This window comes from Orcinus orca, chromosome 4 (assembly GCF_937001465.1).
Source record: "Orcinus orca chromosome 4, mOrcOrc1.1, whole genome shotgun sequence".
In the NCBI taxonomy this organism is placed as follows: domain Eukaryota; kingdom Metazoa; phylum Chordata; class Mammalia; order Artiodactyla; family Delphinidae; genus Orcinus; species Orcinus orca.
Genome location: NC_064562.1, coordinates 117,922,265 through 117,934,959, shown reverse-complemented (window position 1 = coordinate 117,934,959; position 12,695 = coordinate 117,922,265). Strand labels below are relative to the sequence as shown.

The 12,695-nt window shown below is 44.8% G+C and overlaps 1 protein-coding gene and 1 non-coding gene across 2 annotated transcripts in view; both read right to left on the bottom strand.

Annotated features, from left to right (window-relative positions):
• STK32B (serine/threonine kinase 32B) overlaps window positions 1–12,150 on the bottom strand; it is a 353,263-nt gene extending 341,113 nt beyond the window's left edge. Inside the window, exon 1 of the mRNA XM_004269626.4 lies at window positions 11,903–12,150. Within this exon, the coding sequence (XP_004269674.1) occupies window positions 11,903–11,954 (52 nt within the window). The 5' untranslated portion in view covers window positions 11,955–12,150. The remainder of the gene's footprint in view (window positions 1–11,902) is intronic.
• Window positions 10,072–10,144, bottom strand: TRNAE-CUC (transfer RNA glutamic acid (anticodon CUC)). The gene has a single exon. It is a non-coding gene; the product is annotated as a tRNA-Glu (tRNA).
• Window positions 12,151–12,695: the final 545 nt, after the last annotated feature.

Below are 12,695 nucleotides of genomic sequence, written 5' to 3'. Positions count from 1 at the left end.
TTACAATCATATGCTAGTTTTAAGAACCAAATGATCATGACTCTACTCAGAGCTATTTCACTGAAATGATGAAGCCAACGTAGTGAGTTAAGGACCAAGTTATCATGAGAAAGTGAGGACACCAAGAGAAGGCTGTTTTGGGGGGAAGTATGGTTGTGAAAGTGAGGCGTGTTGGGTGGTAGACCTAAGGTGACACGGGTACCAGGGAGAGCTTATTATTAAACTAGAAGGCATTACGCACAGATAAACACTGAGGAGAGGACTTCTGCTTCCGGTCGACTAGAGTGTTTCTGGTCAACTTTCCTGCTAATAAGAACTATGATAACTGTACAAAATATATATTTTAAAATCTATTTGAAGGACTCATAGAGCTCTCAAAGGAGTAAGGAGCTGCAGGTTGAATATCGATGAAAAAGAAAAGCCCAAAGAGATGGGTCCAGCACTGAGATCACTCTTCCTCAAGAGGTTATCTGCCAAATCTGAAAACAGCTTTCAGGAGGCTAAGAAGTCACACAGGGTTTGCAAGACCTCACAGGCTTTAGGGACAGGACACACACTAAAAATCAGAGTCTACCAAAAAGGAAGAGGCTTGGTAAACTCTGCGCTTCCCGTAAGGATGCCAAAGGGCTTTGTTCCAGCAATGAGTATGAAATGGATGAGAAAACAAAAGATGTCTAAAAGGAAACAACTGACAATAAAACTAGAAGGTTACGGGCTTCCCTGGTGGCGCAGTGGTTGAGAGTCCGCCTGCCGATGCAGGGGACGCGGGTTTGTGCCCCGGTCCGGGAAGATCCCACATGCCGCGGAGCGGCTGGGCCCGTGAGCCATGGCCGCTGAGCCTGCGCGTCCGGAGCCTGTGCTCCACAACGGGAGAGGCCACAACAGTGAGAGGCCCGCGTACCGCAAAAAAAAAAAAAAAAAAAAAAATAGAAGGTTACCAAATAATGGAGTTATCAAACATGTCTTCTAAGTAAACGTGATTGTTAGGTTTAAATAATTAAAAAGCAAGTTTTGAGAATTTCAGCAGAGGCGAAAGCCATAAAAGAGAACCAAATGGTGATTCTAGAACTGAAAAGTGCAACAATGAATATTAAGAACTTGAAAGTTATACTTCATAGCAGACAGAGAGACCTGAAGTGATTACAAAAGAAATAGGGTAGAAGAAAATATTCGGACTAAAAACAAAGAGAAAGAAAAGAGTTTTTTTAAAATACGGAAATATTGTCAGAGCCATACAAGGCATAGTGATAAGGCCTAATATCTGTGCAATTTGAGTTTGATAATGTGAGGAGAAAGAAAATGTCAGATGTGATATTAGAAGACAAAATAAGAATCCCACAAAAATAACAAGGCCCCGCAAGCACAGATACAAGAAGCAAGGGCCACAGGACGTAATGGCCAAAATGCCAGACCTACGCAAACCGTAATGAAATTTCTGATTTAATTTCTGATTTAAATTTTATAGCAAAATATAAAATTCTTAAAAGCAGCAAGACAAAACGTCAGCTGAAAAGGAGCAAAACATAGTACTGACGGTCGTCTTTTCATCAGAAACAATAAAAACCACAAGACAATAGAACCATATCTTCAAAATGCTGAAGGAAAAAGATGCCGATACAGATTTGATATCCAGAAAAATAATAATTCATAAACAAAGTTTAAATGAAGACATTTTCAGACAAATAAAAAGTGAGACTTGTCACCAGAAGTCATACTCTAAAGGGAATGCTAAAGAAAATATTTCAGGCAAAATGAAGGTAATTCCAATGGAAACTTCCAAGTAAAGGAAGAAATAATGAGCAGACTATGTGAGTAAATATAATCAATGATCAAAGAAGATTCTGTCTCAAAAATCTAGAAGAAGAACAGTAAGTTAAACCAAAATGTACGCAGGAGAAAATTAAAATGAGAACATAAACCAGTAAATCATTAGCAAACAAATAATAATTAAGAAAGCCAAGGGTATTTTTAAATCTAAAAAACTGATAAACCCAAACAAGACCAATCAAAAAATAAATTAAGGAGGGAGAAAACACAAATTACCAAAATCAGAATTAAAAAAGAAGATATCATTACAGATCCTACAAACACTGAAAAGATTAAGAAGATATTATGAACATTTGGCCCATACATGTGAAACTTAGAAATAATAACAATCCTAAACAAACTCTTACAGGGAATTGCAAGAAATGGTATAGTTCCAAATTCTTTTAATGAGGCCAATATAACCTTGATACAAAAAATTAATAAAGATGGGCTTCCCTGGTGGTGCAGTGGTTAAGAATCCACCTGCCAATGCATGGGACACGGGTTCAAGCCCTGGTCTGGGAAGATCCCACATGCCGCGGAGCAACTAAGCCCGTGTGCCACAACTACTGAGCCTGCGCTCTAGAGCCCGTGAGCCACAACTACTGAGCCCACATGCCTAGAGCCCATGCTCCATAACAAGAGAAGCCACCACGATGAGACGCCCGTGCACCGCAACAAAGAGTAGCCCCTGCTCACCACAACTAAAGAAAGCCCGCACGAAGCAACAGACACAACACAGCCAAAAATAAATAAAATAAATGAATTTATTTTTTAAAAAACTAATAAAGACATTAAGGGGGTGGGGGAGGGAAGTACTGGGAGTTTGGGATTAGCAGATGCAAACTATTATATATAGAATGGATAAATAACAAGGTCCTACTGTAGAGCACAGGGAACTATATTCAATATCCTGTGATAAACCATAATGTAAAAGAATATGAACAAGAATAAATATATATAACTGAGTCACTTTGCTGTACAGCAGAAATTAACACATTGTAAACAATTATACTTCAATAAAATTTTTTTTTAAAGACATTAAAAGTGTGCCCTTTCTTGCTCTTCTCTAGAAGAGTTTGCAGAAGATTATCATTATTATTTTTTTTAACATCGTTATTGGAGTATAATTGCTTTACAACAGTGTGTTAGTTTTCTGCTTTATAGCAAAGTGAATCAGTTATACATATACATATGTTCCCATATCTCTTCCCTCTTGCATCTCCCTCTCTCCCACCCTCCCTATCCCACCCCTCCAGGCGGTCACAAAGCACCGAGCTGATCTCCCTGTGCTATGCGGCTGCTTCCTACTAGCTATCTACCTTACGTTTGATAGTGTATATATGTCCATGCCTCTCACTCGCTTTGTATCATTATTATTATTTCTACCATTTGGAAGAATTCACCTATGAAGACATCTGGGCCTAGACTTCCCTTTACAAGAAAATTTTTACTACAGGTTCAATTCCTTAATAGATATAGAATTATTCTAATATTTAAATTCTCCTTGTATTATTTTTGCTAAGTTGTGTTTTCCAAAGTAGTTATTTTATCCAAATTTCAAATGTATTGGCATACTGTTCATAATATCCTCTTATGAAAAATTTATAAACAAAATTATTACCAAATCAAATCTAATAATATATCACATCATGAGAAACTGGGTTTTATGCCAAGAATGAAAGATTAATTTATTATTTAAGAATACTCTAAAAATTTGATCTTCACCTAGTCAGACAAAGAAAAAGGAGAAAAACCACATATTATCTCAACAGATGGAGAAAAAGCATTTACTTAAATTCAACCCTCATTGATAATAAAACCTCCCAGCAGATCAGGATAGAAGGAAAATAACATGATAAAGCATATCTACAATAACAATACAGCTAACATAATAATTAACTGTAAAATAGTGAATGCTCTCTGCCTGAGGGAGAGCTGGTTTTGGTCAATGTGCCAATCAGGACAGGCTGTGTTATGCTACAGTAAGAAGCAGCCCCAAATCTCAGTGCCTTCAAAAAGCAGAAGTGTCTGTCTCACTGATGCCATGTCCCAGGTCAGGTGGGCTGGTAGTCGGTGTGGCCTCCGTTCCACGTTGCACTCACTCTGGGAGGCAGGCTGAAGTAAGTTCCACCATCCAGAACATTGTGGTTGCCCAGAGCTAGAGACATACGAAGTGACACCTAGTTCGTAAATACTTTTTCCAAGGTGTGACACACATTGCCTCCGCTCACAATGACCAAAGCGAGTCACATGTTCCCACAGAACTGCAACGGGACAAGGAAGGACAATTCTTTGCATGGAAATAAACAGGGACGGGATATGGGTGAACAGTGGTAAAGCCCCACATTGAGAGAATGGGGCCTATTTGTATTACTGACTTCACAGATGGAAAGAGGAACCAGAGGCCAGACTCCTCAATGAATAAGGACACTCCAAGATGGTCAGAAAAACCAAGGGCTGAAAGGAGTTAGACTGCAGGATGAGTAACAATACCGGTCTTCACGTCTTCCTTGGTTGTCTCTGGCTAATAAGCCTGATTTTCTCTTCTTGGTGGTTCTGGTGCGCAATTCTCCCCTGGTATCCTAAACTGTTTGTCCCCATTGTTGTCTGCAGGAGAATATCCCTTTAGGGTGTCAGGACTCTCACTGCTCTTTGTAGAACAGTTTTTCCATCTCTGTCTGTAATAGCTCAGAGCCCAGATTTTAGATAACTGAGTATTGCTGAGAATATTTTGTTCCTACCAATTCTCTCAGGAGAATGCCCAAGCTCAGTGCTAGCTTATGCTGATTGATCCTTCTAAAATATCGATCCTTCTTCTCTCAAGGCATTTAAACCCTTCCCTCAAGACATCATAAATCCTGTCGCCATCCTAACAGCCTATCCACTCCAGCTCATATCGTGAGAGCCATCTCCCCTCTCCACCCTTTTGCTGTCCCATAAAAGAGGGATTTTTGTCTTCCTCAGAAAGCACCAGGGGAAAGATCTGCCTTCTCTATCCATTGGGAGAGAAGTGATAGCCCAAATCATGACATACAAGAGTCCGATATCCATTGATCATTACAGGTTACCATTTTTTGGAAATTTCTTGGGTTTCTCTGTGACTGGGAACCACGGTCCCAGAGCCCAGCTTACAGACTCAGTTCTCTGCCCAAGCAGGTCTCAAGCTTGAAATTAAGGGACAAGAATAGAAAGGCCATTCTGGACTCAAATCCAAGTCAGTTCTCCAAACCAACTTTATTAATAATACACCCGAAATGTCTTCGTTTGTTTCTCAACAGCTTCTGAACTCAGAAGAATAGAAGAAATTGGCCCCCAATAAGTTATTACTTTCATCTCTCATTCAACAAAGAGCTGCCACAGGCCTTCACTGGCCCCATTCTAGGCCTTGCAGACACCAAGGTGAAAAGGAAAGAACTGCTGCTGTTCAGAAGTCACAGTCTAGTGCAGAAGTGGATATGCAACAAAATAAACAAGGAATGTTCCATGTTTCAAGGAACACAAAAATAATCGTCACTGGAGTAGATGCTTCTGTTTGTGTTTACCTGCCTGACCCAGGGTCCACTTCTCTTCTTCTGTTGATACTGCAATATTCCTTGAGAATATTCTTCACATATCTTCTTTGTCCCAATGCCTCAAGGGGAACCAACGCCACCCCCTGAATCCAAGGGTGGGCATGAGATACAGCCCGGCCAGTTACAGCCTCAGTCTCCCTGGTCACAGCCATTGGTGCAAGAATGACCCAAGACCTCATGAGAACTCATCAGAACTAACCCTGGGATGTTCTCTGCAACGATGGTGAAAAAGATACTCCCTTTTCCACACTTGGAGTTGTGAGGTTGTGAGCCTGGGGGTGGTAAGGGCCTCATGAGGAGAGAGCCTGCTTGGAGCCACACAGAGGAGAGAATCCAAGGAGGAAGATTTCTCATTATAGTATTCAGGAACTTGGTTCCACCCACAGCTGATGAGACTCACACCTCCATTCATTCATTTATTGATTTGTCCATCAACAATTTATTGAGCATCTATTATGTTCCAGGTGTTTTAGGGCTTGGGGACACAGCAGTGAATCAATCACACCACATCCCTACTTTAAGGAGCTTGTAACTCCTTAGGAGGAGACCAATGCACGAAAAATGATGCCCATGTTAACAGGATCACTCTGGCTGCTGCATGGAGGTGCCACTGAAGAGGGGAAGGGTAAAAGCAAGCAGACCAGTTAAGGAAGTTATTGTAATAACCTAAGCAAGAGAGGTGACGCTGGCTTGGACCAGAATGGAAGTGATGAGAAGTGGCCAGAGCCAATTAATTCCCTTTAAAGGAATTCATGTTGCTTTTCTGCCACTTGCAGCTGAAGGAGGCTGGCATGCTCTATTCCGTCTGCTTTCAGGTGCCATCCACATCAAATGCACTCTTACTTTACGTGCCACGAAGAAGGAAGAGATGCTGCCGATTAATCTACAATGTGATTCTTTCGCATCCCTTAAAAGAGTTCCTTTAGACCTTTCATACATCATGTTAGTACGAACAACTGTGACCACGTACAAACAATAACATTACATCACAAGTACCACCATGACCAGCAGTGATCATAAAGCACATCCCAATTTCAGAAATGTTAAAACATGGGAAAGTGTGTGCGTCATAGTCAATGAAATCCATTAGCGTGTATACTTATGTCTGACTTTCTAGAGATGATTAGTACATGGTTTATCCTCGTGAAGTCCATATTTATTTTCTAGGAGCGTTGAAAGGTAAAAATGCATCCTACAATTCATTTCTACTTAACCATCTCAGATCGATTTATGGTAATTTTCTTAATCCCCCATGTACAAGACAAATCAAAATGAACTTTCAAATGAGGTGTAGATCTTAAAATCTAAGCTTTACATTCTAGACTCCTGCATTAGACTCACACAGGCCTGATACACACATGGACACCAAGCCCATAAGCCCACATCCCTTACATGGCCTCTCTCCAGCCTCTACTTCTCTACGTACTCTATATATAAAGAACAAAGTGCATTCAAAGCAACTCCAAACTTTCTCAGAATATGTTTGGTTTCCACCTTTTGCACAAGCCACAACTGGTACAAGGATGAAAAGCAATGTATAACATAAGTGAGCTTCCCCCAAGTTCTAAAAAAGTTGAGACAGGGCTTCCCTGGTGGCGCAGTGGTTGGGAGTCCACCTGCCGATGCAGGGGACACGGGTTCGTGTCCCGGTCTGGGAAGATCCCACATGCCGCGGAGCGGCTGGGCCCGTGAGCCATGGCCGCTGAGCCTGCACGTCCGGAGCCTGTGCTCCGCAACGGGAGAGGCCACAACAGTGAGAGGCCCACGTACCGCAAAAAAAAAAAGTTGAGACAAACTTGGAAGTGAATCCTGCCCCATTAAGAGATTTCAGGCACTTTGTGAATCACAATGACAGGGACACCCCAGGTTCAAAAGACTGTCTCCAAGTGAAGCATGATTGCAACTTCACGGAGTGATTTTTTAAATTGCCTTTGTTATCTGACTGTGCCCAGAGTTAAACAACATTTGTTGTATATTTATGTTAACCAAGAAGATGCTTTCATGTTCTATGCTGCATGTGAAGTTACCTGGCCCAATAATAATACAGAAGTTACATTTCTTTTTAAATGTCCCTTTAACTCCTAACAATCGAAAATGAGAATACCCAGAGCTGTTTACAAGGTTGTGAAACTGATACCCTCAAATGTGGGTACAGGCCATAAATTGATACAACATTGATATTTTAAAAAAAAACCTTTTGGAAACATAATCTAAGAACATGTTTCTGGAGTCCTAGAAGTTATTCAATCCTTTCGATCCAATCTCACTCACTGCACCTCATTTTAAGGAATTCACTTAAAAGAAGAAAAATGCTTTACGTATAAAATTTTCAGGCAATTTACTTATAAAGATGAAACACTGAAAACAGCCTGCATGTCTAACAACAGGAAAACATTTAAGTTACAATAGTTCCATCAGATGGAATATTATAGCCCATTAAAATAGTAATTTTGAAGACATTATAGCAACATAAACTACTTAAAACAGGACGCTAAAAGAAAAAGCAGAAATCATTTTGTGTGGCAAGTGTACCCTTATGTAAAAATGTCTAGACATAGATTAGGACAGTAAAGGGAAAAAACCTTAAAAACAATTTTGACACGAATTTGGAAAGGGAGATGATTTTGCTTTCATTCCCAGAACTTGCATTATGATATGACAGCTCAACAAAATGTTTTCTGAAGATGGTAGCTGATTATTGTAAATGATCAAGTGCTGTCAGGATGCACTGTTACTTTCTTCCTATAGACGTTTGCATAAGGAGACCTCTATCAGAGCCTGATCTCTGCGCTAGTCTCATTCTGCGTTGGTCCTACATATCTTTGAGGGATTCATTTTCCTGTAGGTCCTAAGGGGTGGCACAGGAAACAGTGTTAGGTACCAGACTCTGGAGTTAAACAGCCCTGGGGGTTTAACTCATGAGTCCCAGCTCATCCATACACAGGCCATGGGACCCTGGGCAGTTTTCCAGAGGTCCTCTGTAAACTCTCTAGTAAAATGCAGATTCTGAGACCTCCCTGGCTGAGTTGTGATAATGATTCCCAATTAGGTATGAAAAGGAGTCCACACAATGCATCACTAGGTTACAGTTTTTAATATTATCTGGATGCAAGTTAAATGTTTGCCATCAGAATGTAGACAGTTATGGTACAATTACACAATGGCAAATTTTCAGCTACAGTTTAGCTTTAAATTACTTACAAATCAGATTCGTTCTGGTTGTGTAGGTATCTGCATCTTCAACCACTCAGCAACTCTGGTTTGGGAGAGCATGTTCGGTCACCAGACCATGTCACTGCCCTGCTTAAAATCCTTCCGTTGACTACAGATGTCCATAAGGTCAATTCCAAATACATGGCCACTGGGCCCTTTAAGGCCACGCCAGCACTCAGGGTTCATCTCCTGTAGCTTCCAGCCTCACACACCACATTGCAGGGGTACTAAAGTCCCCACAATCTCCCCAAAGAGCCATGTTTATTCTTTACCATCTGTCTTTGCACATTCTGTTCCCTCCCTCTGAAACACCCTTCCCCTACCTACCAACCTCTCCTTCCTGGGAACTTCTACCATTTCTGCAAGACTCAGTCTAAGAGAAAAGTCTTCTCTGACCCCTCCTCTCTGCCCCGGGGTTAGGGCACCTCCTGTAGGATACCACAGTCCCCTGAGCTCTCTTACACTGTCCTGTTTATCTGCTCTGCGAGCTCCCTGAGGGTTAGAACTTTGCCTTCATCTTCTCCATATTCCTGCTGCCCAGCACAGGGGTGGGTGCAGAAAAGATGACCAGTACCTGCCTATGAAATAAGTGAATCAATTGGTGGCAAATAACAGTGTGTTACTTACACAGGTATTGAGACATATGCTGGCAAAATCAAACAAGTTAATGTTTCACTGAGCTGAAAGCCAGCAAAATGAGGAGAGTCCTAACCTTGTATTTCAACCAGGCAGTTGACCTTGAGCCCGACCACTTTTGGAATGAGGAACAACAGCAGGAAAATCAAAAGCTTGGCTATGCCAGATATAACTATTTTGCCAACAGATATTTAAAGCATATTTTCTGGGATAAAGGATAGAGACAGGGAAGCAAATTTACTCTGAAAATAAAAGAGAAAGACACTAAAAAATTACCTAAAGCATGACCTTTGACCCAGGCTACTACCACGAACCTCTAAAATTGGGAGTGATGCATAAGTTTGTGCTTTCTTCTGGGAAAGGAGTCCACGGCTTTCATCAAAGGATCCTGTTATGGGCCGAAATGTGTCCCCTCCAAACTTGAGATGCTGAAGCTCTAGCCTCCAACATGACTATGTTTGGAGAGAGGGCTTTTAAGGAGATAATTAGCATTCAGTGAGGTCATAAGGGTGAGGCCCTAACCCTGTGGGACAGGTGTTCTTATAAGAAGAGGAAGAGCCACCAGAGATCTCTATCTCCTTGAGCACACAGGTCATGTGAGGACCCAAGGAGAAGGAGGCTGTCTGCAAGCCAGGGAGAGAGCCCTCACCAGAAACCAACCCTGATGACACCTTGATCTTGGACTTCCAGCCTCCATAACAGTGAGAAAATAAATTTCTGTTGTTTAAGCCACCACCACCACCACCAAATTCTTTTGTTTAAGCATCTGGGGTATCTTGTGAATGCTTTCTTTTTTTTTTTTTTTTTTTGTGGCCATGTCACACAGCTTATGGGAGTTTAGTTCCCTGACCAGGGATCGAACCCAGGCCCTCGGCAGTGAGGGTGCAGAGTCCTAACCACTGGACCACCAGGGAGTTCCACATCTGGGGTATCTTGTTAGAGCAGCCTGAGCAGACTAATATAGGTCCGTTCCCCAAAACAGACAGGAAACCTTTGACCGATTGTGAACAGAAAGTTTTTGGCCCAAGTCATCCTCTCCATCTGTCAATGAGTGTATCTTCTCATAGGGTCTGAGCACCCCTGAATGTAACCTCACAGGACAGAAGTTCTCCCAAAGGGACAGGCCTGCCCCACATCCACCCCAAGCAGGATGTGTCCCTAGCAGAACACATATTTAAATACTGATTTAAGTGTCAAGATCGCTTTGACTTTCATAGAGCAATTCAGGGTCATTATGAACTTGACTGGGGAAGAGTTCAGCTACATGGTGTCCAAATGCTTCCTGGGATACACAAGGGCCTCCCCCACCCACCTGGCTACCTCTTGTCTGTCCACTCCTGGCTCCCTATCTACCTGTGCTCCAGACTAAACAACCAGGAAGGGCTTAGCCTTCCTTGGGTCTCCAAGGCCCTGCACTGGTCCCACTCACTGCCCTTATCACCATGGATGGTCCTCAGTGCCACTAGACTAGGAACTCCTTTAAGAAAGGACCAAATGGGAGTGACTCAATTACATTGGCTGTATTCAGGTATTCTATTCAGAGGGACTGCCAGGGTGAGCGTTTGACTACCACCCACAGCCTTGGTAGATTTAGAGATCATGACTGATGCCCACAAGCCTATTCCTGGGCACAAGAAGCACTGCCTCCAGGGCAGACTGTCCAGCCTCAAAGCCAGCTCTGACTAGGACACATCTCTTTCTTCAACTGTAAAATGGAACAACAGAAGTACCCACCTCATACGGTTGCCATGAGGCCTGAGTGAGCACATGTAAAGCCCTAGAACACTGGCTGGCACATGGACTATGCTCAGTAGACCTGGCTCTCATTTGGGGGCACAGTGGAGACTGGAGAAACCAGTGCAATAGCAAACCGAGCTTTTAGAGGCAAAGTTAACACATAACACCGTGCAGAGCTCTGTAACTGATTATATTATCAAGGCACTTCTCACAGGAATTACCAGTGGTTAAGCTTCAAACGACCCCCTAAGGTAGTAAGCGGTAATCGTAAGTCTCTTCTCCTAGGTGAAGAAACAAAGGTTTCAGAGAGGTTAAGGAAGTTGCCCACAGACACACAGCGCTGGAAAAGGGGTTCTGCTATTGCAAATACGAAGCTCTACCGATATGAGCCATAAGAACCCAGTTCTGGAGTTTAGATGAGGTTGGACCGCCTACACCACTCCTCCACCTGGGAGGCTGCCAACAGCGGGACGCCTTCCGCCCAGACACAGAGTTTAATCAAGAAAAGTTTCCCTAAGCTGTCCTGGGCGAATGAGGAGGGCAGCATGGAACCTGCCCGTGCACAAGGCCAAATGCGTAGTACACACACACACACACAACGCCTCCTTCAGCCTCGGGCTCTAAAGGAGACCTCGGCTTCCCCGGAGCCCAAGCAACAACATCCAGACTCGCCTCCGAAGTCAACTCATCCCTCCTGCTCCCCCAAGTGAAGCCTTCGGGTTCACTCTCCTCTCGGAATGGCCCGCCCGGGCTCGCGCTCGGCACCGTCCCGGCCCCTAAGGGGCACTGACGCGAGGAGTTGTTGCCTCTGTAGAAGCCCCTAGCCCGGCACGGGCCGGGCACACAGCCGACGCTCGGCCAAGGGTGCTGGAAGGAGGGATACCCGGCCTCTGCCCGAAGGGGCAGCGCGGGGCAGGCGCCCCTCGCCCTCTTACCTTCCTCATTCTCGTCAAACACCGGGGGCTTATGAGAGTGGTTCCCGCCCATATTCCGCCGCGGCGACTGCCGCAGCTGCCGCTACTACATGCCCGGCCGCCGGGGTGCGGGTGCGGAATGTGCCGCGAGCGCCCAGCCCAGGCTGCAGCCGCGCGCCGAGCCGGAGGGGGCCGAGCGCCGCGCAGCGGCGGGAACCGCGCCCCCTCCTCCCGGGCGTCCCCCCCTGGCGGCGCTCTCCCGCCTCGCCCGCCGCTCCCTGGCCACGCTAACTCTTCTGCCGCGCCCCTCGCCTGCGCCCGCCCTGGAACACTGGAGCTCGCGGCGCCGGGGCCACCGAGGCGCGCTCCACGCGGGAGACTGGAGGCGGCGCGGGAAAAGTAGGAGGAGCAGGAGGGGAAGGAGGGAATGGGCGGGGGCTGCGCAGAGGGGGAGAGCGGGCGAGCGCAGCCCCGGGGGCGGCCTGGAGGAGAGGGCGCGGCGGGCACTGAGGGCGAACGCAGCCCTACGGGCTGCCTGTAGGAGAGGGCGCGGGCCGCCGCCTCCCCGCTGCACCCACCGGAGCTGAGCGCAGCGTCGGCCCGGAGGAGTCGGGGCGCTCCCTCCAGGCAGTAAGCGAGTCGTGAACATCTACTGTGTGCCGGGCCTCAGTCAAGGGCTTTATAAACACAATCCCATGTCACCTCTCAACAACCCAACGGTTAGAAAAAGCGTTGTTGCCCATTGTAGAGTCAGGTAGAGTTTAGGGGTAAAGGAACTCTTCGGTCAGTAGTTAGTCAGTCCTGGCTACGAAGG